General features: G+C 41.6%; 1 protein-coding gene across 1 annotated transcript in view; it reads right to left on the bottom strand.

The window, feature by feature from the left end:
* Nucleotides 1-15,888, bottom strand: part of FAM107B (family with sequence similarity 107 member B) — a 223,697-nt gene extending 207,809 nt beyond the window's left edge. The window contains exon 1 of the mRNA XM_053572248.1: nt 15,395-15,888. Coding sequence (XP_053428223.1) covers nt 15,395-15,808 — 414 coding nt within the window. The 5' untranslated portion in view covers nt 15,809-15,888. The remainder of the gene's footprint in view (nt 1-15,394) is intronic.
* Nucleotides 15,889-27,361: the final 11,473 nt, after the last annotated feature.

Genomic DNA, 27,361 nt, shown 5'->3' with positions numbered 1-27,361 from the left:
AGAATCCTGGCTGGATAAATGACTCAATGATCTGTTCAGGGAAAATCCAAAGTTTCTGTGATGAAAGTTGATATATTAGGAGGGCACGACGTGAAATGCAAGAAACTACTGCTTACAAGGAGGTGGTAAGGTGTGCATGAGACCTCAAAACTGGAATGTCATGTAGTGAACCCCAAGGGAGAATCTCTAGTAACAAAAGGGGAAAAAAAATGCTACCTTTGAGGCTTTTCTTTTCCTCTCCTTTCTTCTCCTCTCCTCTCCTTTTCTTTTTTTGAGACAGAGCCTCCCTCTAGCCCTGGGTAGAGTGCCATGGCATCATCATAGCACAGCAACCTCAAACTCTTGGGCTCAAGCAATCCTCCTGCCACAGCCTCCCAAGTAGCTGGACTGCAGGTGCCAACCACAACGCCTAGCTAGTTTTTCTTTTTTTAGTAGAGATGCGTTTTGCTCTTGCTCAGGCTGGCCTCAAACTCCTGAGCTCAAGGGATCTGCCCAGAGTACAAAGATTATAGGCGTGAGCCACTGTGACCAGCCCCTTTGAGGATTCCTTAAAGCAAGGGAATCTTTTCCAAATAACGTCCATGGTGAAGGAAAAAACAAGATCTCCAGTTGAAATCATCTGGAATCAACTCCAGAAAAGAACAGATAAAATCCTCTTCTCTTCCTTATTCTCCACGCAAAACCATCTGGGTTCTACTTTCCTGGAGAACGAAGTCATGAAGCTTGAAGGTGAGTTTTGAAAGATTTCCAGTTAGTCTCCAAGTCTGTATAATAACCATGGAGACTAACATTTGAAGGATGACACTGATTCTATTTTCAGGGTAGGAGGGAAAAATAAGTCCCCCCAGCATGCTGATGCACAGGGCCATATTCGTTTTAAGTCCAAAGGAGATTTGAAAGGCATGACTTACAGATTCTCTAAGAGTCACTTAAAAACACTCAGTACCTCTTGGAAACTTCCTTTTCCTGTCTTAACTTTGTTCTGCCATTGATGTGACAGCAGAATGGGCAGGAACCCTCCACCTGGGAATGGGAACTGTTTTCTTTAAGGATCTTAGGAAATGTTGGGGATAAAAGAACAACAAGGAATCTGTTGCCTAATGTTGACTGAGATTTTTCACAGACACACCAAGAGCCTGTTCTTAGATCCTGGATTGCACAAATTCTCCTATCTCCATGCAATCCATCAGTGGTTCTCAATTTTGGTTGCACATTAGAATCGCTGGAGGCAGCTTTGTAAAAACGCTGATGCCACAGTCCCATCTCTGATCAATTACATACCAATTTTCAGGGCGTTAGCATTAGTGTTAGTAAATTTTTTTTTAAGTCCCCAAGTGATTATGGAGCCCCACGAGCAAGGCAGGGCCTGAGCACCTTGGCAGGGGGTGGGAGTGGAACGTGGCCCAGACCACCATAGATGCCCAGCCTGGGTTCCTGTCTAGAGTAGGTGCCAGAGGGCCAGCCCCTAAGGAAAGAGAAGGAGAAAATGTCATCTGAAGTGAAAAGTCTGGTCTGGGCTACAGACAGACACTCTCAGGAGAAAGGAAAAAGAAAACAAACAGTACCATCGGTACTGAAAAGGATTTTTAAAAGATTCTTTGTTCTTTAAACACTTTGATTTCCACACTCTCTTTGTCCCTACGGATCCACTGCATGATCCCTGCTCTGCCACCCTTTTCTGATCCCATCCCCAACTTCCAATTCCATTTGGTGCCCTCTCCTGGGCTCACCTGGAACTTAGTGTCTTAAGCACGTCAACCGAGGTAAGCACCAACTGCTATATATAGCAGGAGGCAAGGGACTATAAAAAGCTGTCAACATACAGAGGTGGCCAACATAAGGAAGTAGATCTACTTGCTGATATGTACACGTGCTGCATGTCCGGTAATGAAAATGAGGCCAACTTAAGGAGGAGGTCAGTGTAGGGAGCTGGTCAGCTACAGAGGCTCTGCTGTATTTTTTTGTGTCTGACTCTCACACTAGCTCTTCTTGTCTTTATATCTATTAGCTCCTATAGCAAAGCCTGGCACAGAGAAAACACTTAATATATGTTTGTTGAATAAATAAAAGGATGTTCAAAATCAGGGGCGAAGTTTCTGACATAGAGCCTTCGTATATTCTTACCATTTAATCTTTGCTCAGTACGGCCAATATCTTCGTGATCAATTCATCATTCTAAAACCTTATGAAAATAATTTCAGACCACACCAGGGGGGAGAGTCCAAGATAAAATTTTTTTTCCCTTGAAGAAGGAACCCATATGTGAGACAGAAGACTTAGGAAATTTTATTTTCAAATGAACTCAGGCAGAGGAAGGCATTTCCTTTCACCCCATCCATTTCCTAGCCCCTCGCAGGAATTTCTCGCATGCCAAAGAACTGACCTCTTTGTGTTTCAATTTTCCTATTGGCAAAGTGAAGATAATAGCTCTTATGATTCTAGTACTGTACTAGAAAGAATGACTACTTGTGCAGAACTTTAAGTGTTACAGGAGAAAATATAAAATATTAATAACACGAATAATGATGCCATTAAAGGAGAAACAGAAGAAAACAAAGGGGACCATTTGCCTTGTTACTCTCTGCGGCTTTAATAGCATAAAGTCGGAGAAGCATATAAATGATATTGGTCACATAGTGAGACGCCTAGCTATATTAAGACCATTGCCAGGAATGCTTTTGCCTCTTTTCAAAACTCTGGCTTTACAATACTTTTGGCTGAATTTTTTCCTGGTTTGCAGAGAATTCAATATCTAAAAGATGTTTTTACGTCATCTGATTTAAGTACGAAGGTTCTGATCTTACGCTGAATGGGTAACTTTCTCAATTTGAAAGTAAAGCCGAAGACTTAGCTATTATAGTTAAGCCAGAGCGTGTTTCATGAGCAAAAAGTAATCTGATTTAAAGAGGAACACATAACTTTAAATAAAACGTTTGGCAGGTTAGTTTTTTGTGTGCTTGCTCAGTAATTAGGGCAAGGTCTAACTTTGAACTTTTAGAGTGGGAATTCAGATCTTAGGTCAACAAACCTTGATGGGGGTCTCATATGTGTTGTTTTCTGCTTGGGATGCTACAAAGAACAGAGCACTGGGTTTGCCTTTGAGTTGCTACAGGATTCAGGCTCAGAAGCGGCTGCATGACAAAGGAATAAATGCTAAAATGCCATTTCACATTTATCTCATCTCCATGGCTTACTGCTAAAAGCATTTATACAATGAAACACAGTTATTTTTTTCTTTTTGACATTGAGGGTTCTTTTTAAGTGAGATAAACACCTGCATATTGTTAAAATTTGAGTGAGATTTTCTGTTTCTTGCTGCTGAGAGACACAGAGAGGAGGTCTGGGTGGAAAGATACTTCATATTTGTATGTATTGAATTTGTGAGGGCTGCAAGATCACCTAGAGATTTCCCAGGGGGAGCTGGATCTATCCTTGGAAAACATAAACTAGAATATTCTAGCAGCTTTTAGAAATACTTCAGTATATGGCTGGGTGAGGTGGCTCACATGTGTAATCCCAGCACTCTGGGAGGCCGAGATGGGTGGATTGCTTAAGTTCACCAGTTCGACACCAGGCTGAGCAAGAGCGATACCCTGTCTCTAAAAAATAGCCGGGCATTGTGACGGGTGCCTATAGTCCCAGCTACTTGGGAGGCTGAGGCAAGAGGATTTCCTAAGCCCAGGAGTTTGAGGCTGCTGTGAGCTATGATGCCATGGCACTCTACCAAGGTTGACAAAGTCAGATTCTATGTCCAATAAATAAACTAATTAAATTAAATACTTTAGTGTAAATGCTTTGTGCATCTATACTCTAAGGAAGTTAGCTGTCCTTGAAGTGGTTCCGAGCCATCATCAATGACCTAGGTTCTTCCTTGCCTTCTCCCGTCATTTCCAGACAGTTTTTATTCACAAGTTTGTTCTCGTGCTCACAGGATGGAGACTGCAGCATCCAGCATCTCATCCTCACCCAACAATCCTCAAAGGCCAAATTCGAGCACCTTCGTCCTTGTGCTCCTCCTTGAGAGCAAAGAGAGTTTAGGTGTCTGCACTCACAGGTGCTTAGTTAGTGTTAGAAGGCCCCTAACCATCTGTCTGCACCCACAGGTGGTGACAGCAAGTACTTCAAATGAGCCAGGCAGACTTGTGAGTTAGTGTAAAAGATGTGGGTAGTTAGTGTAAGAGTCAGTGTAAAATAATTTTTGCAATCGTGAAATGAATGGCATTCAAGGGACGTGACTGATTAGCATCTTTGCCTTTGCAAAATGAAGTATAAGAATGTGGCAAATTCAGAAGTCTTACCCCTTTTATAAAAGCATCCTGAACTTCAGGATCTTGAACTCCATTTGGGCTTTGATTTAACAGAGGGCTCCTTTACCTCATTTGACTAGAAGGCTTGCTGATTTTGCCATTAGAATACTGTTGTATTCCTATATATTATCTATTCAGGCAAGAGGCTATTTTATACAACAAAATCTGGGGACTTCCTACAGTATGCAGGACCAGAGAGTCTGACCCTTTCTGTGCTTGCCACCAGATGTTTGTATCTGTGGCAGAATTCCCCTGAGATGTTCTTTATTGCAGCATATCACTAAAGAGCAAGCTACGGGTGGGCAGACACACGGCCGTCATGTGCCTCCAGTTGTTGGAGGCTACCGATATTTACAGGACAGTTTCCAATGGTCAGACTAACTCAGGTCAATTCACCACTACACCAAGTTATTTCTCTCTGCAAACACTCAAGTCCTATGCATCTTGGCCAGATGGACTCCAGCAGACACTCCGTCAAAAGGACTGTCACTCCTACAGACAGGCCTTCTGGAGCCCTTGGGAAAGACCCCAGGATAAGAGGCATCCAGGAATTCCATCACCTCACTAAATACCAGTCTATTCAACTGGTCACCTTGCTTCATTCTTTTCATGTGTGTACCTCCTGAGGTGCCCCCCTTAGTCAAAAAGGAACACAATTCCCAGATAAAAGAGAAATCACTACAGATTAGGGGTGTATGTGTTGCTGCCCCAGGAAGGGCTTCCATAGACAGAATCCCCCCTTTTTATTCTGTCTCTGTATCCATGTGTAGCCATGATTTTCTCACTCCACTGAGCACAGGCAGAACCATGTGCTCATGGTTCCCCATCTCTACTGCTTGGCTCCCCTCACCAAGTAGGACACCAGAGAACAGATTGGTGAGAGCGATTTTACAAAAGGGATAACTTTGAATCAACTCTAAGTATTCATCTAAAATATTTGATCTTTTACAAGACAATGCATTGTTTTATATGTATCAAAAATAAAACCTTTAAGTTTTCAAAGCCAGCTCATTTGCAAATTCACTGCATTCATTACAATCAATAATAAATTACATACCCTTTTTGGACGAGAGAGGGGTTTTGTTTGTTTGTGTGAGACAGAGTCTCCCTCAATCACTCTGGGTAGAGTGCCGTGGCATCATATCTCTCAGCAACCCACTTACCCGTGGGCTTGAGTTATCCTCTTCCCTAGGTCTCCCAAGTAGCTGGGACTACAAGTGTGCACCACTACGCTCAGCAAGTTTGTGTATTTGTTTTTCTATTTTTAGGAGAGATGGGGATCTTGTTCTTGCCCAGGCTAGTTGCAAACTTTTGAGCTCAGATGATCCACCCACCTCAGCCTCCAAAAGTACTAGGATCACAGATGTGAGCCATCGTGCCCAGCCAAGAGTTGATATTTTAAATTATAGGACCTGACTCTCCCCTTGCAGATGGCTCATTTGAGGGGAAATTTTTACTTTACAATGGTCATCAAGTCATGCCAATGTGCTTAGGGTATTTTCAATTGGTGCGCAGTGAGAGGATCTTAGGTGTGCTGGGAAAATTTTTAAAGATCATTAATTAAATCATTTTCAAAAAAGTCAAAGCACAGCAAGTATATTATTCTTTTTTAACTCTTTTTTAAAAATCAACATAATTGAAGTATGCTGTGAGATTAAAAAAAAAGGTTGACAAACACTGGTCTAACAGTTGCCTGACCTGTTGTTTTCCACTTAACTGAACATGGGGTACACACGAACCAACTTTCCAGAACAAGAAAACAGCTCCCATAGCAGGTTCTATGCCCTTTGTGAAGGATTCTCCTTCCTCTAATTGCCTACAATTTCTAGCCTGTGGCCTCCCCTGGTGCAGAATTACAAAACCAAGTGTGTCAACCTCATACTGGAAAAAGTGTTAACTTGCTAGGCTGTATTTTCTTTGGAAAGGAGCAGCGGTGAGTGGAAAACTCAAGGCAGTTCAGGTCAAGTTAACCATGCCCTTGGCTGGAAAAAAAAAATCTCTAATTTCCCATGATTGATATAGCACATTCATTCATCTAGCCCCTGTGGTTCCTGGAACATAAGAAATGTTAATGTTTCCAGCATACCCCACGAGTGGAATAGTGGAATTATCTTTTTGAACTGAAACACAACTCTACAGGTTATTTCATCAAGACAACTAAAATTCCAACTATACAAACACAAGTATTTTGGGGAAATAGGTCTTTGTCAATCAACTGGAATCTCTTTGGTGGCTCATTGGGTAGACATGCTAGGCCATTGCCTAGGAATAAAGTAAACCCTGCTCTTTTAACTCACTGTCTGTGAAAATTGAGAGCAAAGGAAGAATCAGGTCACAGGCAGATTACTAGATTCTCCCTGATGAGCTGGGAATAGATGCTACTCAAAAGTATGGGCCAACCTCTTCCCTCTGGACCTTTTTCCCTCCAACATACCAATATCTACTTACCGAATATTTAGCATTTTTAACTGAGTTATAAATGCAAGGGTAACCTCATTTGAAAAAATAGTGCTTTAGAAATTACTTATACACCCATCTTTCATTTCTTAGTGTGGAATATAGAATAGGCCCCTCAGCTCCAAATTGTCTGAAAACTTTGCAATTTTGCCATCCTCCGCAGTCTTTTTATGGATGGTTTCCAATAGCCAAAGCTGCACAATGTAAATTGTCATGGTTTCATGAGGGCTGTTCATTTTATTTCATTCTGAGAGAAGCCAAGTAGCTGCCTCTCTCTTTTCTGGTTGGGGCGCAACTGAATATCCAGATTGGAAACTTCCTGACTGAGGAGACAGAGTATATCATGCCCGATCATGCCATGATGTTTAATGTCTTCTGAAAATGGAAACCTGGAATAAACAATGATCACGCCTTAAATGGAATGAGACTGGATACTCACCAGCTCATTCAGATATCCTCCTGGTTTGGGGCAGGAGGGACAGTTAATGATTTTGCTCAGGAGAATAAAAAAGAACTAGAAAACTAACATTTGATTGCATGGATTTATAAGTTGCTTTCTATTAAAAAAAATTTATGTCAAATCGTCTGCTCAGCAGAGAGCTTCACCAATGGGGTATTGGTTTTTATAGGTAGGCTAGAATTGTTATCTTCTATTCGGGCTTCTGGAAAAGAAAGGGAAGATTTCATTCTAAAGAAATCCAGGAAAATTGGCTTGTATCAGAAAATGGAAATGTAGAACAGTAGAGCCATCAAACAAGGGGGACACAGAGTGCAGGTGGAACAAGGCATGATAGATGATCACATATGAGTTTCCAAGCAATACTACAGATGGTACCCCAAGTCTTAACTTCAAGACGACCTCAAGAAGTTGAAAATAAAAATCAATGTGCTGAATGAGATCAGTTACCAACAGAGGTAAACACCTGCATGAGCTCTTCTGTTAGTAAGTATCCCAGGGGTCTCTCAAACACCAAATTCTAAATAACATGATCTTGATATGGCTCTTCAGGAAAGCATGGCTGGAATCTGATTCTAACCAAGGAAGCTGAAACTCAGTTAATTGAATGTCCATGTGTTAACAAAGACTGTGCCATGACAAGAAGGATGGGCACACAGCCTAGACAAGGAGGGCAAATAAAGTGTATTTAGCTATTCGTAGCATGTCTGTACTGCCCGTGGAAGTCATATTCTGACCTATTGACCTAAGCTTCCCAGGCTACTGGGAGGGTTATCCTTAAGAGTGGCAATGGATCAGATAATTAACCCCTCTGAGTCCTAGCTTCCCTGTCAGTGAGAACAGTAGAAGGTGAGTGAAAGAGGTAATGAGAGATACTTTATATAGGATGTGCGACAATTGTGAGGATTTGACTTTCATTCTGAGGGAAATGGGAGTCATTGAAGTGTTTTGAGCAGAGGAGTGGTTGAGATTGTCAGGAAATAACATTGTAAAAGGATTAGAAAAATCAAATAACCTAATCTGTGTAACACCATGCTTTGTCTATCAATTGGGCACAAGTGGTATTTATGATTGCAATTAATATAGCTCAGGGATGCTATCAAAATAGCTCCTCTTTACAAAGACTGAATCAGGAAGATATAGAAAATCTGAATAGACCCACAACTAGTAAAGAGATTAGCTCTGTAATTAAATACCATCCAGAAGAGAACAAAAAACTTGTACCATCAAACATGTAAAGAAGAATTAACAACTTTTTTAAACTCTTCTAAAGAATTGAAGAGATGGAAACAGTTCCTAGTTCATTCTATAAGGACAACATTACTCTGATATCAAAATTAAATGAAGACACAACAAGAAAATAAAACCACAGACCAATATTTCTGATGTATATTAATCAAAAAATCCCCAACAAATACCAGCAAACAGAATTCCACAGAATATTAGAAAGATTACATTATGACCAAGTAGAATTTGTTTCTGGAATGCCATGATGGTTCAACATAGAAAAATCAATCAGTGTAACATACCACATCAACAGGATGAAGGAGAAAATACACACGATTACCTCAACTGATGCAGAAAAAAAAAAATTGACAAAAGTCAGCACTTTTTCATCATAAAAAATATGGATGGGAGTAAAAGAAAATTACCTCAATACAGAAAAGGCCATATTTAAAAAAAAAAAATGCACAGCTAGCATCGCATTCAATGATAAGAAAAGTAAAAGCTTTTACTCTAAGATCCTAAAACAAGGATGCTTGATCTTGCCACTTCTATTCAACATTGGATTGGGAGTTCCAGCTATACCAGTTAGTAAGAAAAAGAAATAGAGGCCATTTAAATTAGAAAGTAAGAAGTAAAATTTATCTGTTTGTTGATTACATGATCTTATATGTATACAACCCTAAGGATTACACATACACATACATAAAAGTTAAAACAAATGAGTTAAGCAAAATTGTAAGATACAAAACCCCTGCACAAAAATCAGCTACACTTCTATACACTAAGAATGAATGATCTGAAAAGAAAATTACTAAAACAATTTCATTAACAATAGCATCAAAAAGAATGAAACATTCAAGAATAAGCTTAACCTAGGGAGCAAAAGAAGTGTACATTGAAAACTAAAACATTATTGAAAGAATTTAAGACATAAATAAATGTAAAGACATACCACGTTATGGATTAGAAGACTTAATATTATTACATCTTAGTACTACTCAAAGCCATCTATATAATTACTGTAATTATTATCAAAATTCCAATATGTTTTTACAGAAATAGAACAAGTCACCCTAAAATTCATATAGAATCTCAAGAAACCCCAAATAATCAAAACAATCTTGAAAGAAAAGAACAAAGCTACAGGCCTCACATTTCCAGATTTCAAAACATGCTACAAAGTGACAATAATCAAAACTATGTGGTACTGGTACAAAGACAGACCTACAGAAAACTGAAACAGAATGGGGAACTCAAAAATAAACAAGCACAAAAAAATAAAAATAAAAAATAAACAAGCACATACATGATCAAATTATTTTAACAAGAGTGCCAAGGTTATTCAATGAGGATAAGAGAGTGTTTTTAAGAAATGGTGCTAGGAAAATTGAATATCCACATGCAAAAGATGTAGTCAGACCCTTACTTTATGCTGTATACAAAAATTAACTCAAAATAGGTCAAAGACCTACAAAACTTTTAGAACTTCATGACATTAGATTTCTTAGATATGATACCAAAAGTACAGGCAACAAAAGAAAAAATAGATAAATAGGACTCCATCAAAATGTAAAACTTCCCTGCAATCAAAGGACACTATCCCCAGAGGGAAAAGGCAGCCCACAGAATGTGAGAAAATATTTGCAAATCATACATTTTACAAAGGACTAATATCCACACTATATAACGAACTCCTACAACTTAACAGCAAAAATCATGTTTGAAAAGGGGCAAAGGTTTTGAATAGACATTTCTCCAAAGAAGGTACACAAATGGTCAAATATCAAGCACGTGAAAAGATGCTCAGCATCACGAATCATTAGGGAGGTGCAAATCAAAACAATAAGGAGATACTGCTTCACACCCATTACGCTATTATCAAAGATAAACAAACAAAAAACCCCAGAAAACAACAAGTGTTGACATTGATGTGGAGAAACTGAAACCCATGAGCACTATGACTAGGAATATTATGTGGTACAAGATACTGTGGAAGACAGTGTGTCAGGTTCTCCAAAAACTAAACATAAAATTATCGTATGACCCCATAATTCCACTTCTGGGTATATTCAGACCCATGATATAACATGGATGAATCACATTATGCTAAGTGAGATAAGTCAGACAAAAAAGGGCAAATACTGTGTGACTCCAAATAAATGAGTACCCAGAGTAGTCAGATTCCTAGGGACAGAAAGCAGAATGGTGGTTGTCAGAGGCTGGAGGAAAGAGGGAGCCAGCTGTGTGGGGTTACTGTTTAATGGGTGCAGAATTCCAGCTAAAGATAAAAAAGTTCAGGAGAGAGATGGACGGGGTGACAGTTGTGTGACAGGAGGAATGTGCTGAATGCCACAGAACTGTATGCTAAAAAAAAAAGAGTTAAAATGGTAAATTTTGCATTAAGCATATTTTAGGGCAATAAAATATACATGGTGCTTCTTCCTCTGGGCCCATGCTTTCCAACAAATATTTGGTTTTCATTTCTCTTTACATGTGATTTTATAATGGCAAGAATTCTAGCCAATTCTCAGAGCTTTCTGCTACATAGGCCTTCTGCCTTACACACCAGGCCTTTGTAAGCGTGGGTGTCAAGAGACCATCTCTCAGAGAAAGATGACTGACAAAACCATGTTTCCAGACAGTAAAGCTGAGGCCTAGGCCCTGGAAAGCAGTGACCACCTGAGCCTGTCAATCTTAATCCAGGCCACCAGTGAGGGGCTGGGGGTGGCTTGATATCACACCTCTGTTTAACTGCAAAACCAGCCCATTCCAAAAAGCAATGTAGCTGTCCACTCCAAGACGGGCCCTGTTCCTCTTCGTTTTTATACAAATAACATTTTGTTAAAAAACTCTGAGAGGCCAAGGCAGGTAGATTGCCTGAGCTTAGGAGTTCAAGGCCAGCCTGAGCTAGAGTGAGACTCTGTCTCTAAAAATAGCTGGGTGTAGTGGGCACCTATAGTCCCAGTTACTTGGGAAGCTGAGGCAAGAGGATCACCTGAGCCCAAGAGTTTGAAGTTGCTGTGAGCTATGACACCACGACACTCTACCCAGGGTGACAAAGTAAGACTCTGTCTCAAAAAAAAAAAAAAAAAAAAAGAAAGGAAAAAGAAAGAAAAGAAAAGAAAAAAACTACTGGGGATGATTTCCCAATCTACAATTCCTGTCCCTTTCTATGTTAGGCTGGCTACTCTCAGTTGGAGTAAGAACTAGATAAAAATGGCTGCTATAGAAAGACTTTTTCAAACTATCAAACTACTCTGATGCCTTTATTTAGTTGCTTAGGGTGTGAATTTCATCTTTCTTAAACTGTCTCTATCATTAAGAGAGAGGGGAGAGAAAACAGTGCCACTCAACGAGGAAGGCTGTGATGCTGGGTCTGATGTGCAGGTAAAAGAATAACGTTGAAACCCTTCTCCTGGGTGTGTTCCAGCCTCCCCTGTCTTCCGAAGGCTGAGCAAGGAGTCTCCTGTGTTCACATGACATCCATCGCTAACCCATAAGACTTCTCAAACTGCATTGATTCTGCCTGTTTACCCTACTGTATCTCCCACTGGAAAGTAAGCAGCCCCAGGGGCTGCGTCTCCATCATCAGTGTTCCCCCAGGGCCAGCGCTGCCCCTGCGAAGTAAGAGCACAAAATACTCTTGGCTAAAACAGTAAACAGCAATACGGTTGTATTCCATTGATTCTATAATTCCACTGTATTAGACACTTCCCTTGAACAACCACTCAGTCAGAGGAAAGAGATCATAAACATTATAAAACACATCCCCATTGTGGAATTGTTTATCACCGTGACTTCGGACCTGAAGCAGAGAAGAGATGACCACAAAAAGGTTGAAGACTAACTGGTATCACTTTTAAATACAGACAAATACACCTGCATTTGCACAAAACAAAACAATGTTTCATTTTTACTTAGTTCTTTCTTTATTTTATTTTATTTATTTTTTTTTGCAGTTTTTGGTCAGGGCTGGGCTTGAACCTGCCACCTCTGGCATATGGGCCAGCGCCCTACTCCTTTGGCTTCACGACCTGGAGCTTTTTCTCTCCAACCAAATGCTGTTTCAAATGTAAATGGGCTCTGCTCTTTATCTGAATGCCAGGTAACTAAAGATGGATAGAGGGACTTGTCCCTATTTCTTAGCTATAATTATGTTCTGAGGCTAAACCTAAAAAAAAAAAAAAAAAGAAAAAGCTATTACTTATATTATTTGTGGCCTCCACCAAGGCAGCTTCAATGATGAAGATCAGTGTATCCAAAGAGGAAATATTTTTGCCTCCAGGCAAGATTGTAATAAAAGCATCTCATTCATCATCTCTGAGGGGAAACATGGCCCTGCAAAATTACTTGGCAATGCAAAATCTGGGCAGTCCTTTTAATCAGAAGCTCTCAAAGCAGCTTCCACACTGTTGCCAACAAAGCTTTGTCCCTAGCAGGATGCAAAATGGAACGTATCCTTTTCTGTGTTGTTCCATACTATGAAGATATGGTAGAAAAAAAGAAAATGAATCAATAACAAATAATTATATACCTACATACACTTACTTAGAGATAAATATGCACCAATGTATACGGAATTTAAATCTGATTGCATATCAAGTGAGATCACATGTGAATATTTAATTGTAAATCCTCAAACACCACACAATTAATTAGCAACAAGAGCACATTATAATTCAGAGGATGGACTTTGGAATGAAGCAAAACTGGGTTCCAATCCTGTCTCTGCCACATTTTCTTTGTGGCCTTAGGCAGGTGTCTTACCTTCTCTAAGTGTCCATGGCCTCCTTTGTAAAATGGCATCATAAGAACATGCCCCTCAACTGTGACCAGGCTTTGATGAGATACTGCATGGAAAGCGCTTAGAGGAATGGCTGGGGGACTACAGGTGCTCCGTACAGGTTTGGCTCTGGGCATTGAACTAGAAGAGGTGCCCCTTTACTCACTCACAGTCTGTCCTCTTCCTGCACACCCAGGCACTTGATGTCAGTATTTCATTCCAACATACCCAGTGGGCTCTGACCCCTCCCTACCCAGTTTGAAACCCCCACAGTCAACTGAGGCATTTGCTGCCCCACCCGGTGCCTCCCACCTAGTCTTCCTGTGTTGGGATTATTCCAATGGCCTCCACACTCCAGCCATCCTGACTCTGACAGATCCTACCCTGCAGTCCACCTGCCAAGTGAATCCTAACTGTGGCTGCTGCCACATGAGAGTTACTGGCTCTGTGAACACACATCCTTGCCTTGAGCCCTGTGTCACATATGCCTCTAAATCACAAAGATAAAATCAACCAGGCAGCGCCTGTGGCTCAAGGAGTAGGACAGATATAGGAGGACATGTATATGTCCCACATACAGGAGGTGGCGGGTGCAAACCCAGCCCTGGCCAAAAACTGCAACAACAACAACAAAAAAAGAGAGAGAAGAAAAGAAAAGATAAAATCAACCCTTCCTGCCTGCTGCGATCCTCAGTAATATAAGGGAGATCTAGGGTTGCTGGAATCTCTACACAAGAGAAAGTCTTTTGGCTCCTTAGAATGATATATCATTAGTTCCCCTTGACTATCCAACAAATATAAACTTGGCTATGAATTTCAATCAGCTAACTCACAGTACTATTACAAATCTCTTAATCTGGAGGTGGTGGGTATACACTGAAAATCAAACAACAAATGGGCCACATGAGAGGATTTTGTGAAAACAATCATTTAAATTAAACCTACAGAGTATCCAATGAAATTATTTTTCAAATTATGTTTTGACCCTATCTTTACTGGTTTGGCAGTTTTTAGTACTAATGAAGTTTCTTAGATTTAAAACAAGAAGTCAGACCAAAAAATGACTTATTAAAGTAGATGAGATAAAATTATTTTTTTTAATCAGAATATTTTAGCACAAGATCCCCCAAAACTTCTCAGCTTTTTAAGTCTGGTCCTTAGCCACTTGGCTAGGAAATGATCAAAAGAAAAAAAAATGCTCAAGCGGCATCTTCCAAGTTTATCCTTTAAGAAACCCTGCTTCTCCAAGTTGGGATTACAAGGAACTTTGCAATAACTGTGCAGTTCAATCCAATAGGAATATTCAATGATTATAATTCAGTAATGCCAAAAAGAAAAAGAAAGAAAATAAGTAAATAATTCAAGATGCTGCTTTTTAAAGCATTAGGCTTTCAAATAACTTGGTTGTGTGCCTGGAGCTCAATGGTTAAAGCACCAGCCCTGTGTGCAAGGTGGGGATGGGTTCGAACCTGGCCAAGCCCTGCTAAACAAACAAACAAAAAAATCAAATAACTTTCTCTTCCTGCCTTCAACTCTCAGAAAACGATCACCAAAACTTATATTGAGAACAGTTTTATTTATACAGGTCAGTTCCTTTCTGTTCTGCTATGTGTATACTGATTTGCATTTCCAAATTTTTCCCAAATGATTTCTTTTTTCTTTTTTCTTTTTTTTGGCTGGGGCTGGGTTTGAACCTGCCACCTCTGGCAAATGGGGCCAGCGCCCTACTCCTTTGAGCCACAGGCACCACCCAGCCTAAGTGATTTCTTTTAAGTAGTGGCAATTTCTTAAATTCTATGATCGAACTTTTCTTACTGTGGATTTTTGGATACATAAATTTACAGATGGAGTTAAAAAAGAAAAAATGCTTCCCCAGACTCTATTACTTATGTTTGTTTTACTGAGCCACTGTTAGCTCGCAGGCACCATAGCCAGTTAATTCAAGGTCAAGTTTGGCTAGTGCTGTGGCTACAGGGCTTAATGTTACTGCTTCCTTCTATATCTTTTGAGAACACACTTCCTCTCACTAGTCAGAGCTCGTCACCATGTCTTAGTCAACACAAGGTTGAAGAAGTAAGGGGTCTGTTTGCAGAAGCATCCTCAGAGGACCAGCCCGGCTTCCAACTCCACCCCAGCCCCAGCAGCAGCGCTGTGCTCCCTCACCTTTGGCATATCAACGATTGATGGTCTGGGGATGGAAGTCTGGAAAGCCACGGCTTCACGGTCCCTTTCACCACCCGGGGACGTGGGCAGGTCCTCGAGTATCTCAGCTGGCCGGTTGGCAGCGTGGTTCCTCCACTTGCGACTCGTACCGCCATTTCTCTCTGTGCAGGTGCCTGAATCTCGCCTTTTCTCTGGAGCTCCTTCTTCCACTCTCGGGCGGCTTGGGTGTCTGCCCGCTTTGGCCGCAGGCTGAGCATAGACCGTAGAGCTAGTGTCAGCCGGGCCAGGCTGATCAAACGGTGCATTCTCCCTCGTGTTCCCAAAACAAGCCAGCAGAGCTGAGCATGGGAACAGGTGCATCCTTCCGGATGGAGCTTTCAGGGTTTGGGTGAGCCTTGCTTTCCACGTGGACATGGCCTGCGGGGACGCATCACCAAGTTCCCAGGGGAAAAGGAAGTGTTCCAAGGGTCCAAATCGCCTCCAGTTCCTGCATACAAACTACATCCTTGTCTCGAAAGAAGGAGCTGCTACTGGTTGCATCTAAGGGAGAAGTTGAGAAGATTCAAGACCACCCTGCCAGGCCGGCCAGGCCCCCTCCAGAAGCCTCCATCCCGGGCAACTCCCCGCTCTCCCTTCCTTAGGGCTGTCAGAGGCTAAAGCGAGCTGTCTGCGAGGTATGCGGTTGGCTCAGGTTACTGTCCCCAAGCAGGGCAGACGCTTCAGTGTAAGGTAGTGCCAAGTCCATAGACAGGTGCTTCAGGTTACCTGGAGGCATAAAGGTAATGTAGCATGTTGCACCCGCCATAATAGCGTCAGCCTGCGTATCAATAGCATCATAAGAGTGGCAAAACCCTTCTTGGGTTACCCCATTCAAATATTTATTCCCCCAAACAAAACAAAACCGATCCAGCTACCCATCACAAATGAAGACCCCCTAGAGGGCCACGACCTTAGCAGCTGTTTCATTATTAAAATAGGAGGGAGACTTGACTCCTTCCTCTAGAGAGATCCATGCTTGAGTTTGACGATTTTCCTGACTCTTCCCCCACACAAGCTTCCTGCTTTCAGAATCAGTCTTGCCCCAACTGATAACTATAAATGGTCCTCTGTTAATATTTTTTTTTCTATCCATGCAAAGGTCTTGATCAGTTTTAACACCAGCAATAGAAGGGGCCTACAGGAAGGAATGGTCTGTCTCTTGCATATGTTACCCAATTTCAGACAGTAACCCCATTTTGAATACAGATCTTCTGTTTCTCAATGCATTAATATGTGGGTGGTAAAAAATAATAACAAATTTGAATCATATTCTAAGACAATTCAATATCAAGGTTTTTCTGTAGCTAAGCATCTGCTAGGAATATCATGTAGAAACATAACACCACAATGGTTTTACCATTAAGAGTGACTCTCAGGTCAAGATTTCGGGGCATCTCACCTATTGGAATGTGTCTTTTTGCTCTCTATTTTAACTTAATGTCAAGATGTTCTTAAGCCCAGACAGGTGGTAGTGATTATGACACTAATGTCTGTTTTACAGAGGCAGAAACAGATGCTTGGAAATTTCAAGTGACTTAGGCAAAGTTGTGCCACTGAGATAGGCTGGCCAGAAGTCCAGGATCTCTGCTATCCTATCTGGTCTCTGAGTCTCATTCAATACCTAACAGCCACACTGGGAATGTTGTTCTATGTGGGCAGCCACATCCATAATACAATGATATCTATAATATATGAAGGTGGGTATGGCTTTAAAAAAGAGGGATAATAGCATCCGATGCACACTTTATCTTAGTTTTTATCAGAAGTTAGAAATAGAATTAGAAAGCTGCCATTGGTTTAGAGGTTACTGAGTAGCAGGCCCTGCATGAGCCAGCCTTCCTGGGGTTGAGAACTCAAGCCCCCCAAATCTCCCACCCACAGGGGAACAGGAAGCCCAAGCTTCTCGTAGAGCTTCCTGACCACGCGTTCCTGGCGACCTCTGCATTTTGTCTCTGTCCACCCTGGTGGCTCCAGTCCACTCAGTCAGGGCCCTACGTGCTGTGTCCCACCAAGCATGTTTACAATAAAGCTAAGCTGTGACAGGTACCGAGACATCATTGGAAGCTTGGAGATAATAAGAAGGCATTAAAGAAAAAGCAATTCTTAAAACTAGGGTCATTCACGCATTCACTTACTCATTCAACTACATGCCAAGCCTTGTCTGGAGCTGGAGAGACAACAGTTAACAGCACAGCCTGCACTACTCACAATAGCAGAGATAAGCAATCAGCCTAAGTGTCCATCAGCAGAGGATTGGATAAGAAAATGTGGTATATATACACAACGGAGTACTATTCAGCTGTACGTAAAGAATGAAATTGTGTCTTTTGAAGCAACAAGGAAGGAACTGGAAGTCATTATCTTGAGTGAAACAATTCAGGTATAGAGAGCAATCACCGCACGTTGTCACTTATCAGTGGGAACCCAATAATGCATACCCGTGGAAGCAGAGCATGGAATGACGGACAAGGGAGGCTCGGAGGGGTGGAGTGGCACATGGGGACTGGAGGTCACTTGCTGGGTGATAGATGTACTGAAGGCTCTGACTTCACTGCAATTCAATCATCAACGTGGCAAAAGCCCATTTGTACCTCACAAGCATATACAAATATATGAATGAAAATGAATTTTTAAAAAGTGAAAAAAGAAAACCCTATGCAGCTTGCAAGTAGCTAAATGCCGCAGATCACTGGATAAGAAGGCTCAGAGCCCTCAGATCTGCTGAGGCCCCAGGCTGCCTGCTCTGCTGTGGGCACCATCTCACCTCCCTCCAGAGGGGTGCTTAGAGGAGCACGTCTGTGCTAACCAGACTCTCAGCACTGATGTGCTGAGAACAGTTTTTTGACTAGTGTGGTTGCTACTTCTGTCCTAGAATAATAACACCAACATACAGTGGTTATTTTAGTGTTTAACATCAGACATGAATCTCAGCAAAATGAATTCATTTAATCCTCACAACCCTGGAGAAAGGTGATATTATTATTTTTCCTGTGTTTACCCATTAGAAAAACAAGACAAAGAAACTTAAGTAATTTGCCCAAGGTCACAGCACTCCTAAGGAAGAAAGCATGGTTTATGAGCCTAGGCAGCCTGATCTCAGAGCCTCTTTCCAAACTCTCTCTCTCTCCAAAGAGGACCTTTCTAGGTCTCTACCTCTACCAACTCTCAATCAACCCTCTACCTCTAAGAATTTATTCTATAGATACATCTCTGCATAGCAGTCTACCCCAGAATGTTTATAGCACTTGTGTTTATAATCACAACATCAATTTTTAATCAGTAGATAACAATTAATTTATAGGCTCAGCATCCATAGCTCAGTAGGGCACTGGCCACATACACCAGGGTTGGTGGGTTTGAATTCAGCCCGGGCCTGCTAAACAACAATGACAACTGCAACAACAACAACAACAACAAAAAATAGCCAAGCATTGTGGCGGGCGCCTGTGGTTCCAGCTATTTGAGTGGCTGATTCAAGAGAATCACTGAAGCCCAGGAGTTTGAGGTTGCTGTGAGCTGTGATGCTACGGCACTCGACTGAGGGTAACATAGTGAGACGCTGTCTCAAAAAAAAAAAAAAGAAAAAGAACAAAACCAATTAATTTATAAGAAAACATCCAAACAATGGAATCTTATGCAGCCATTAAAAAGACAGATGTAGTGACTTCATGTTTACTAAGGTATATCAGTTAAGCACATCTAGGTATGTCCTCCCTAAGAAACTATGAAGAAAATACCGATGGAATTTTTTTAAAGGTTTAAATCCATGACTCACAAGAGAATAGGAAGAGGGTCATTAGCACACTAGAAAACTCAACAAATTTCTATAGAACAAAAAATCAGGTGAAATATTATGAATTAATGAAAAAACAAGTCAGAAAGCTGGCATGCTGATCACAACCCCATAGAAGCTCTTGACTAAAACAACAGCGATGGAACTTATAAGGTCTGAAGACAGGGAATTAAATGCACTTCTTATTATGGAAGAGAAAACTTTCCTAAACCTTTGCCCCTTGCAGACAGCATACAAACCAATATTATATAGGGTGGACATAAAGGTCATGTGCAATTTAAAACAGTTTACTATTTTATTGCACTATTGAAACTGCACACGAACTTTATATCCACCCTGTATTAATCCTCAGGTCCTAAACAAACAAATAAATATTAAGGGGGGGCCTCTGTCTTCTCTAAAACTATTAAGTGAATTGTCTTATAAACTAGTGAGTATAGATAGTGTGGGAATTGGGATGAAAGAATAAAGACCCTCTCATTCTTATACTTAGAGCCCTTTTAGCTCTGTGGAGTAAAGTACAGTACCGCTTGGTTATGAGCAAAGATGTTCAAAGAGCATCAGTGAGAGAATCTTGGATTCTTATTGACACAAAGAATATTCTCGTTGAGTGCCCCATAGCAGAGATCCTTGAGAATTTCAAAATGTTAATTCACATTCCCATTAAAAGACTATTTACATAGCTATGATAAATGCTATTTGCAATTTTTCAACTTTCAGAATGAATATGTAGACCAATAGATGCATTCTGGGGGCTTTAAGAAAAATCCTGCCTCCAGATAGATTTTGCTTGCTCAATAACACTTTCCCTTTTGGAAAAGCCTATCTGTGCTTTAGGTGAAGCTCCGGGTCAGATTCCAGAGGGACCTAGGGTTAGATAATCAGCCTGCCCACAGTTGTTCAGGGATTGGCAAGAGAATAACCAGAGTAAATCCCAAACTTTGACTACTTGGAATAAACGTTTTGTTTTTTTTTTCTCCTCACTGGATTGGCTGGGTTTAAACCTGAGAAAGGAAAAGGATGAAGCAGCTGCCAAGATCTTGTCCCCTGAGGGAGCATTCACCCAGGCTGAGCCCACAGGAAGCAGAACGCAAAAGCTAGAGAGAGGGAGAAGGAGTTCTGGTAACACTCTGGAATGAATCTTTTTCCCTGAGGCTGCATCTAACCCTACACATTGCTGTTTGGGTTGTGAGCAAATAAATTTCCTTTATTGCTTTATTTGCTTTGAGTTCAATTTTCTGTCATGGCCACTAAAAGAATCTTCATCATTACCTGAACTCACGTGTGCCAGCAAAGCACAGAAGACTTCATTATGGTTACAGAACAGAATGAAAATGTCGTCAACTTCGACAAAGGCCAAATAAAGGGAGAGCTGAGAGATGCTGAAAGATGTGAAACTCATTGTGGAGAGAGTGATGTAAGTGAAGGGAAAGTTGGGTTTGCTGATATTCTTATATTTCAAAGTCAAAAGATGTTCCTGATGGTTGATAGACAAAGGGTTTTAAATATGGTGTTTGAGGTTGCAGAGGGGGCAAGGGGAGGAACTGCAGATGGGAACGGACTAGTATCGGGAGGACATGAGAGGAACGAGCAGCGAAATGCTCACCTATCTTACTGGCAAATTGATAATGTCTAAAATTAATAGATAAATAGAGGCATAGGCACATTAATTCCTGGGATATATCCTTATCTATCCACAGCACCCAAAGTGTTAAATGAAGGAGAGCTTAATGTGCAGAGATGTAGATGGGATGGAGAGAACCACAAAGGGAAGGGAAAACATCCCAACCCGGGGATCTGAAAGGTCAAGGGAAGGTACCTGGAATCCAGAAAGGGCTGGACCCTAGAAGCAGGGTTGCCTAACAGAAACTGACCCAGTGCATTGTAGAGAAATGCACTCACTGCCAAAACATCAATGAGAAAAGCAAGGAATGAAGTAAATATCCAACCCCTCTCCTCGGCCCCCTGACCTGTTGATGTATCTCATGAATAAATGCAATAAGAAGGCAGAAATGGGGGAGTCCACAGAGGTCCACCTCCTGGGGTACACAGCAGGACAAGCACAGAGAATGGTTCCAGGGGAACAAATGGAGAGTGTGTTTACATACATAAGGGAGGAAAACAGGAATTTTAATTTCCTTTACAGTGCTCATATGAATCAAGGGGAAAATCTTCAATTTTAATGTCTGTCATGTGGAAAAAATTTTGATGAAGTGAAACCCACAATCATCCTGACAGCCTTTACTTTTCACTTTTAAGACAGTAGCATTTGAAAAAAAAAAAAATAAGAAAGAAAGAAATGATTTCAAGGATTTGCTTTTAGACCATATTATCTTCTAGATTTTGCATGCACATCACGAATACTGTACAATGAGAATTAATGTTGACATAGACAATTACAGAATCCTTCACAAATTATGCTGCGTTTCTTTCAATCTTAGTTCTACCATTGAGAGAAATTAGAAGTAGCAACACCCTGGTAGCAATGAGCACACCTCATTCCCACATCTTGGTTTCTAAATACCATTGTCCAGCAAAAGAAAACAGGGCTCTTTGGAGAAATGAAGGAAAGAGACTGATAGTGTATTAAACATTTCAGCAACAAAGATTGGAATAGAACAGCTTTTTATGTTTACTCACTGTAAAACAGAAAATTAAAATGTTTAAACTTCTTAATAATCCTAATTATATCGTAATTATCCTCACTGTTTACCTCATGAGATATTACTTTTATTATCCCTAGAGTCCTATGATCCCTGATAGGGTAGCTGAAAGAAAGTAATTTGTAGGGAGAGCTGAAGAAATGGCAGCGTTCATTCTCTTCCCATGGAGAATAGCAAACTAAATCTAGAAGGGAATCAAAAATGTTTTGTTTTTGTTTTCTGAAACAAAGTCTCACTCCATTACCCTTGGTAGAGTGCTGTGGCATCATAGCTCACTGCAACCTCAAGCTCTTGGGTTCAAGTGATCCTCTTGGCTTAGCCTCCCCAGTAGCTGGGACTACAGGTACCCACCGTGATGTCTGTCTAGTTTTTCTATTTTTAGTAGAGATGGGTTCTCCTTCTTGCTCCAGGTGGTTTGGAACTCCTGAGCTCAAGCAATCCACCTGCTTTGGCATCCCAGAGTGCTGGGATTACAGGGGTGAGCCACCACCAGGCCCCCAAAATGTATTTGAAATGTCTCAAAAGACCGCCATCTGCTGGTTGGAAGATCTTATCTCGGTATAGGACTGCTTCTCTTATTAGGCCTCCAAATATATAAGGAACTTCTATAATTCAATACAAAAAGAAATTGAAATGAGCAAGGAATATAAACAAACATTTCTCCAAAGAAGATACACGAATTGCCAACAGGTTTATAAAAAGGTGACTGACATCACTAATCATCAGGGAAATATAACTCAAAGACACTATATCATTTCACATTTTTAGGATCTATATTATCAAAAGACAAAATATAAGTGTTGTCAAAGAAAAGAGAATCTTTACACACTGTTGGTGCAGCTACTATGGAAAACAAAAAATGTAAACTAGAGTGGCTCAGTACAGTGCTCCATGCCTGCAATGCCAGCCCTTTGGGAGGCCTAGGTGGGAGGATTGCTTGAGCCCAGGAGTTCAAGATCATCCTGGGAAATATACAAGCCTTGTCTCTACAAAAAAATAGAAAACTCAGCCTGGTGTAGTGTCATACACCTGTAGTCCCAGCTACTTGGGAGACTGAGTCAGGAGAATCACTTGAGCCCAGGAATTGGAGTTTGCAGTGAACTATGCTGATGCCATTGGGCTCTAGCCTAGGCAACAGAGTGAGAGACCTTGTCTCAAAAAAAAATTTTGTCATGGAACTATATGATCCTGTAATCTGTTTCTGGGTATATATCCAAAAGAACTGAGATCAGGATCTTGAAGTATCTGTACTCCTTTGTCCTGCAACAGCATTCACAACAGCCAAGATGCAGAAACAACACAAATGTCCACTGAGAGGTAAATGGATAAAAACATCTGGTATATACATACATTGGGATATCATTCATCCTTTAGAAAGAAGGAGGTCCTTCTGGGTAGATAACTAGTAATGAGACTGCAGGATCAAATAGAAATCCTGCTTTTAGCTCTCCATCCTTCTTTCCATAGGGCCAGTATTAGTTTGCAGTCCCACCAGGCGTGTTCCCTTCTCTCCGCATCCACACCAGCATCTGCAGCTTAGGGACTCTGTGACCTGGGCTATTCTTACAGTGTTAGGTGACATCTGGGGCGGGGGGGGGTGGTGGTGTTTGATTTGCATTTAGTCATTTTACCATAAAGACATTTGCACTAAAATGTTCATCATCGCAGCTCAATTCACAATCACTAAAACATGGAATCAATCCAAGTGCCCATCAACACTTAAATGGATTGGTAAACTGTGGTATATGATACCATGGAATCCTATTCAGCCATAAAAAGGATGGAGATTTTACCTGGATGGAGATGAAGCACATTCTTCTTTGTAAAGTATCACAAAAATGGAAAAGCAAATATCCAATGTACTCAATTCTAATATGAGACCAATAAACAACTACACACCCACTAAGAAAAACACAATTAAACTCAAGTGGGGGGAAGAAAGGAGGAGGGAAAGGGGAGGGAGAGGAGAGAAGGGGATTGATAAGCTCTCCCCTAAGGGACACAATGTAAGGGGATATAGCACAACCCCCTGGGTGAAGGGCTCAACTACAACTTGACTTTTATCCAACAAATGTAAGCAATGTAACTTAATCATTTATACCCTCATATTAATCTGAAATTTAAAAAAGAAAGAAAGGAAAAAAAAGGGAATCCTGCCAAATGTGACAACTTGGAGAACATTGTGCCTAGCGAGATAAATCAGTCACAGGAGGACAAATACTGCGTGATTCTACTCACATAAGACATTTAAAATAATCTCGCAGAAGCAGAGAGTATGATGGCAGATGCCTGGGACCAGGGGCAGAGGGAAATGGGGGACTCTTTTTCAGCAGGTATAACATTTCAGTTATATAGTTTATTAAAAATAATAAAACATGGGCGGCGCCTGTGGCTCAAAGGGATAGGGCGCCAGTCCCATATGCTGGAGGTGGTGGGTTCAAACCCAGCCTCGGCCAAAAAAACCACACACACACACAAAATAATAATAATAATACATGTATTAGGTTTTTAATTCATAGAGATATAAAGGAAAAACAAACAGGCACAACTGGCCCATCATTTATCTGCTCAGATTACCATTGTCAACACACTTTAATGAAAGCAATAGATGGACACAGTTAGAAAACAGAGCTGCATACAAAGCAATGCCACAGAAGAAGTAAAAAGCTCTAGACCCTGCAACCCTTTTCCCTGAAGCTATTTACAGCTCTAATTTTAGATCAAAGTGTAGAATCTATCGCCCTCCAGGGCAAAGCGGAGAATTGGAAGCTCAAGAGGAATATAGAGCAGAGGCTTCTTGCCTGCATTTTTTAAAAATATGTACTAAGATAAGACATTGTTATCTTACAGCACAGGAAATTGAAGGGAAAAGGGTGGAGATAATTCTTTGAGGATATTTTGTTAGAAAGGGGAGCAGAGGTGTAGGGTAGTAACTGGTGACTGGGGGAGGTCTGGGATTTAGGGTTTTGTTTATTTGTAAGTGGGTAATAAGATGGACCATTTGGGTGTTGATGGGAATAATCCAAGGATGCAGGAGAGAGAAGGATGCAGGAACAAGGTCCTAGAGTTGGTGAGGAAGATGAGCATAAACTGAACCTCACTTCACATGGGAGAAAGCAAAGGACACAGGTCCAAAGGCAAGAAGGTTGGTGGATTTCCTAAGTAGAGGACTTTCTCTTATGATTGCTTCTGTTTTCTCAGTTGGAGTCAAGGTCACCAGCTGCAAGGGAGGACCACTGCAGAGGTGCCAGAGTTTCAGGAAAAGGACAGCAGATATGAAACAGTCTTGTCTGAGTCTAGAAGAGTTTATTGAGACGGGAAATGAGGTAGGACTTCCAGGGGGCACTGCTGGCTTCCGGAGGCTGAGATAGGTGTCGTTGATGCGGGATGACTTTCATGGTTGGGAGCTTTTCTCTGCGGATGGGCAGGGGCAGCACAGGGCAGAGATGGAATTTTATTAGAGCTTTCCAGGAGCATGCTGGGCAGGGTTGAAGGAGTGGGGGATACATGCCAAGCACTGATCATGACATTGATAAACTTGGCAAGATGGGAAGTGAAGACATGGTGGAAGGTGGGGGACATGGGAGATGGATCTAAATAAAACAGAGAAATGATGCCACCAAAATTCTGCTAAATGATGAAACCAGCAAACTCCACAGCAGTGCTGAGATGCTACTCCATTTTGGTTCCTCCGGGGCACTTTTGCCATGTCCCTCATCCTCTGTTCCACCTAGACATTAAAGCTAAGTCGATGTCAGCTATTACACAGGAACACATTCATGGACAAAGCTCCAGCATGATTTGTGCTTTAATCAGACACTTTGTTTTGATGAATAAAACCCTCCAGATTAAAAGATCCCAAAAATCCCTCAGGGTGAAATTTCAAACCATTGGCAGGCAATAAGGAATAAATGTGGGGCGGAATCCCTAGCACATATCAACATGTTTATTCAATAAGTGAAGATATAACGGTGACAATAGCTGAATGGAAACCTCAACCAGTGAGTTCTGATGAACGTAAGTGGTGGGAACAGCTGTGCTTCCTTAGAGGCAATATTCAGAGATAACAAAGTAAATTTGGGGGCAGCACCTGTGGCTCAAGGAGGAGGGCGCCGGTCCCATATGCCGGAGGTGGCAGGTTCAAACCCAGCCCCAGCCAAAAACCACAAAGAAAAAAAAACAAAGTAAACTTGAACTTGGACAAGTGTCCTTTCATCGATTGTTCAGTGAAAATCCTGAGAAAAATCATCTTTTACCATTCCTTTCCCCTCTTTTTCCCCGTGGGCACCAATATGTATTCTGTCATCTTTGAGGATCGGGAAAATGTTTACAAAAATAACCAAGCATATGGTCAGCAGACCAGCTGACAAAGCAGCCTGGAGTCAAAGGAAAGGCAGAGGGATGGGGAAGCCCATGAGCTGATGTGCGGGCATCTTCTAGAGTTGATCTCCCCCTGGAGCTCATTCACACATCCCCCCACATCCTCTGAATCCATTCTAGAGCCATACTTGCTGGAGATGCTTCCATAAGTGGCATTTGAATACAAAGGTTTGTGCTGCTATTCCCCCGGGGATCTGGGCCCTGGCCAGCTTCCGCAGTAGAGGGCACATTGTGATGAAAGACCAAGGAAACCTGTTCCCTGTCCTTCTGAGCCTGGAAGGAAGAGGGCCTGGTGTGGAGGAGGGCCTGCAGACATGCACCCCCCAGAAGGAGTGCAACGTGCACTGTCCACACGAAGCACGCATGGCCCTGGCCTGCACTGTGGGCAGATGCACTATGCAGCCAGACAGCAAGAGGCTCAGGACACGCAGGGGGTGGGCCCCGGAAAGAATGGAGTCTTCACTTTGCACAGAAACAAGAGAGTGAGGATTCCATAGTATTAATACCTTACACCTGCATAGAAGCAGAACTAGAAAGACCTATTCCCAAATATAAACGATTATTAGCTTTGTCCAGTGGCACTACCAGCAATGGCTATTACCTTATTTTTGCTTACCTAGGTTTGCTAAGTTTTCTAGAGTGAATATGTACTACTTTTGAAAAGAGGTGGGGGTGCATAGTGGGAAATACTCTATAAATATCTCCCCCCTCACATGTTGGGGACTGTCACATCTCACTTCTGACACCACTTGTCAGGGCCCAGGACTGGCCAGGTCTCTGCCTGGCTTAACTAGGTTCCAGATGCAGACTGCTAAGTTACCTTGCTCAGGTCTCTTAGGTGCCTGAGGGCTGTCTACTTTAGCTGGACAGAGAGAATCTTAGAGAGAGAAAAACAGTCTTCTTAGAAAGATAGATCTTAGCCTTTAGCAGAGCTTAGTGATCTTCAGCAGAGAGATGCCGTGCTGGCGTTCTGCAGGCAGGAAAGGAAACGGAGTCAGAGCAAACGAGTCCGTGATAGAATGCGCATGCTCTCGACTGCCTGCCCCTCCAGCCTAATATAAGGCTGATCTCGTGCCTCTCAAGATCACAGGC

The sequence above is a fragment of the Nycticebus coucang genome, chromosome 20 (genome assembly GCF_027406575.1).
Source record: "Nycticebus coucang isolate mNycCou1 chromosome 20, mNycCou1.pri, whole genome shotgun sequence".
Taxonomy (NCBI): domain Eukaryota; kingdom Metazoa; phylum Chordata; class Mammalia; order Primates; family Lorisidae; genus Nycticebus; species Nycticebus coucang.
Note: the sequence above shows the minus strand (reverse complement) of the source record. Positions and strands in the feature narration are given on the sequence as shown.